At 73.3% G+C, this 1849-nt stretch overlaps 1 protein-coding gene across 1 annotated transcript in view; it reads left to right on the top strand.

Moving 5' to 3' along the window:
• Window positions 1–733: 733 nt before the first annotated feature.
• The window catches only part of RUSC1 (RUN and SH3 domain containing 1), a 4794-nt gene continuing 3678 nt past the window's right edge, over window positions 734–1849 (top strand). The window contains exon 1 of the mRNA XM_026045959.1: window positions 734–1789. Coding sequence (XP_025901744.1) covers window positions 800–1789 — 990 coding nt within the window. The 5' untranslated portion in view covers window positions 734–799. The remainder of the gene's footprint in view (window positions 1790–1849) is intronic.

Here is a 1849-nt window from a genome sequence, read left to right as displayed (position 1 = left end):
AGGGGGCACATCTGGCTCAGGGCAGAGCCCGGGGGGGCACATCTGGCCCGGGAGAGACACATGGAGGTTGGGAGGGGCCCATCTGGCTGCGAGCAGCCCCCTCCCCACGGGGCTGGGCCGCACATCTGGCCCTGGGTGGGCCCGTAAAGGGGCTGAGCGGCACATCTGCCCTCGAGCCCCCCCCGTGATGGAGGCGGGCTGCACATCTGGCTACGAGCAGCCCCTCCCTGGAGGAGCCGGGCTGCACATCTGGCCCTGGGCAGCTGCCGTGGGTGCAGGGATGAGGATGGGGATGAGGATGGGGATGAGGATGGGGATGGGGATGAGGATGAGGATGAGGATGGGGATGGGCGGTTGCTGCCTCCCTTCCGGAGCAGCCCCCGCAGGGCCACCGAGCTCCGTCCCCAGTGCGGCAGCCGCAGAGCCCTGGGGTCCCCGGGGCCGCGGCCCGGGGTGGGTGTCACTGTGGCGCCCACCGGCTGACGTCCTGGCTGTGGCCGCTCCCACAAACCAGGAGCCGCCGGCGCCGCCATCCCGGAGCCTCCGGAGCCTCCACGGCAGAGGCTTCAAGGGCGTTTTCTCCTTGAGAYGCTCCTAGCTGCCAGGTGCCGCAGAGCAGGGCGCGGGGAGCAGGAATTTGGGATTTCTGCCTGCTGGGCACAGGGTTGGCGCGTGGCAGCTGCGCCGGGAGCAGCAGCATCCTCAGGCTCTCCTTTCTGTCCTCTCCAGGCTGGAGCCCGGTCCYGTTTTGCTGCCAGCTGGCACCGAGYGGGCTGGGGGCTTGYGGCAAGCAGGCACCATGCTGGCCCCCACGAAGGGGCTGCTCTGCAACCTCAACCACATCCACCTGCAGCACATCTCGCTGGGGCTGCACCTCTCGCGGCACCCCGAGCTGCAGGAGAGCCCGGGCGGCCCCGCGGGCTGCGGCGCCTGTGGAGACAGCGGCGGCGGCAGCCTCGACGCCAACTCCAACAGCCCCTGCACCAAGTGCCGCTGCTGCGAGGCCCACGGGCTGCGCAACCGGCCGCCGCAGGAGCCGCTGCCCTGCCTGCCGGCCACGGGTGACGCGGCTTCGCCCTGCGACCCGCCATCCACCTCCTCCTCCGTGAGCAGCTGCTCTGATTTCAGCCTGGATGAGTCCCCAGTCTCGGTGTACTGCAGGGCGCCGGTGTCRGAAGAGCCCCGCTTCCTGGCGAGCCAGCCTGGCGCGGCGCCCGCTGAGGAGGCCCCGCTGCTGGCAGGGCAGGGGGACCCCTGCGGCGAGGGGGACCCGGCCGTGGCGGCCGTGGTGGCTCCCAGAGCAGCCACGCCGCCCGTGGAGCCCCCCGACAGCCTCTGCAGCAGCAGCAGCAGCAGCAGCAGTGGCGGCAGCTCCCTGGATTCCTGCTCCGAGAAGCCCCATCCGGCCCCGGAGCCTCCCAGCGGCACCGCGCCAGACCCCAATTGCAACACGGTGCCCGCGCGCTGGGACCACAACCGCAACGTCCCCCCGCCCGTGCCGCCCCGGCCGCGGCGGGCGCTGCGGGAGCCGCGCGGTGACGCCGCCAAGACCATCACCTCCTTCCACGAGCTGGCACAGAAGCGCAAGCGCCCGGCGGCCCCGGTCCCGGCGCCGGCCCGGGGCGACCGCAGTGACTGGCTCATCGTCTTCTCKCCCGACACGGAGCTGCCGCCGCCCGGGCGCTTGGCGCCCGTTACCGGGAGCCCCGCCGGGCCCCAGGCGCCGGCAAGGCCTCCGGCCCGCGGGCCGCGCGAGGTGACCACGTTCAAGGAGCTGCGTTACCGCAGCGCCGGTGGCGGCAAACACCGCGGCGCGGCGGCCACCGAGGAGCCGCCGCCGCCGCCGCCG

Source organism: Nothoprocta perdicaria, unplaced genomic scaffold (genome assembly GCF_003342845.1).
Source record: "Nothoprocta perdicaria isolate Ctin4 unplaced genomic scaffold, notPer1 scaffold_419, whole genome shotgun sequence".
In the NCBI taxonomy this organism is placed as follows: Eukaryota; Metazoa; Chordata; class Aves; order Tinamiformes; family Tinamidae; genus Nothoprocta; species Nothoprocta perdicaria.
The sequence above is the reverse complement of the archived record's forward strand: the minus strand, read 5'-3'. Positions and strand labels throughout refer to the sequence as shown.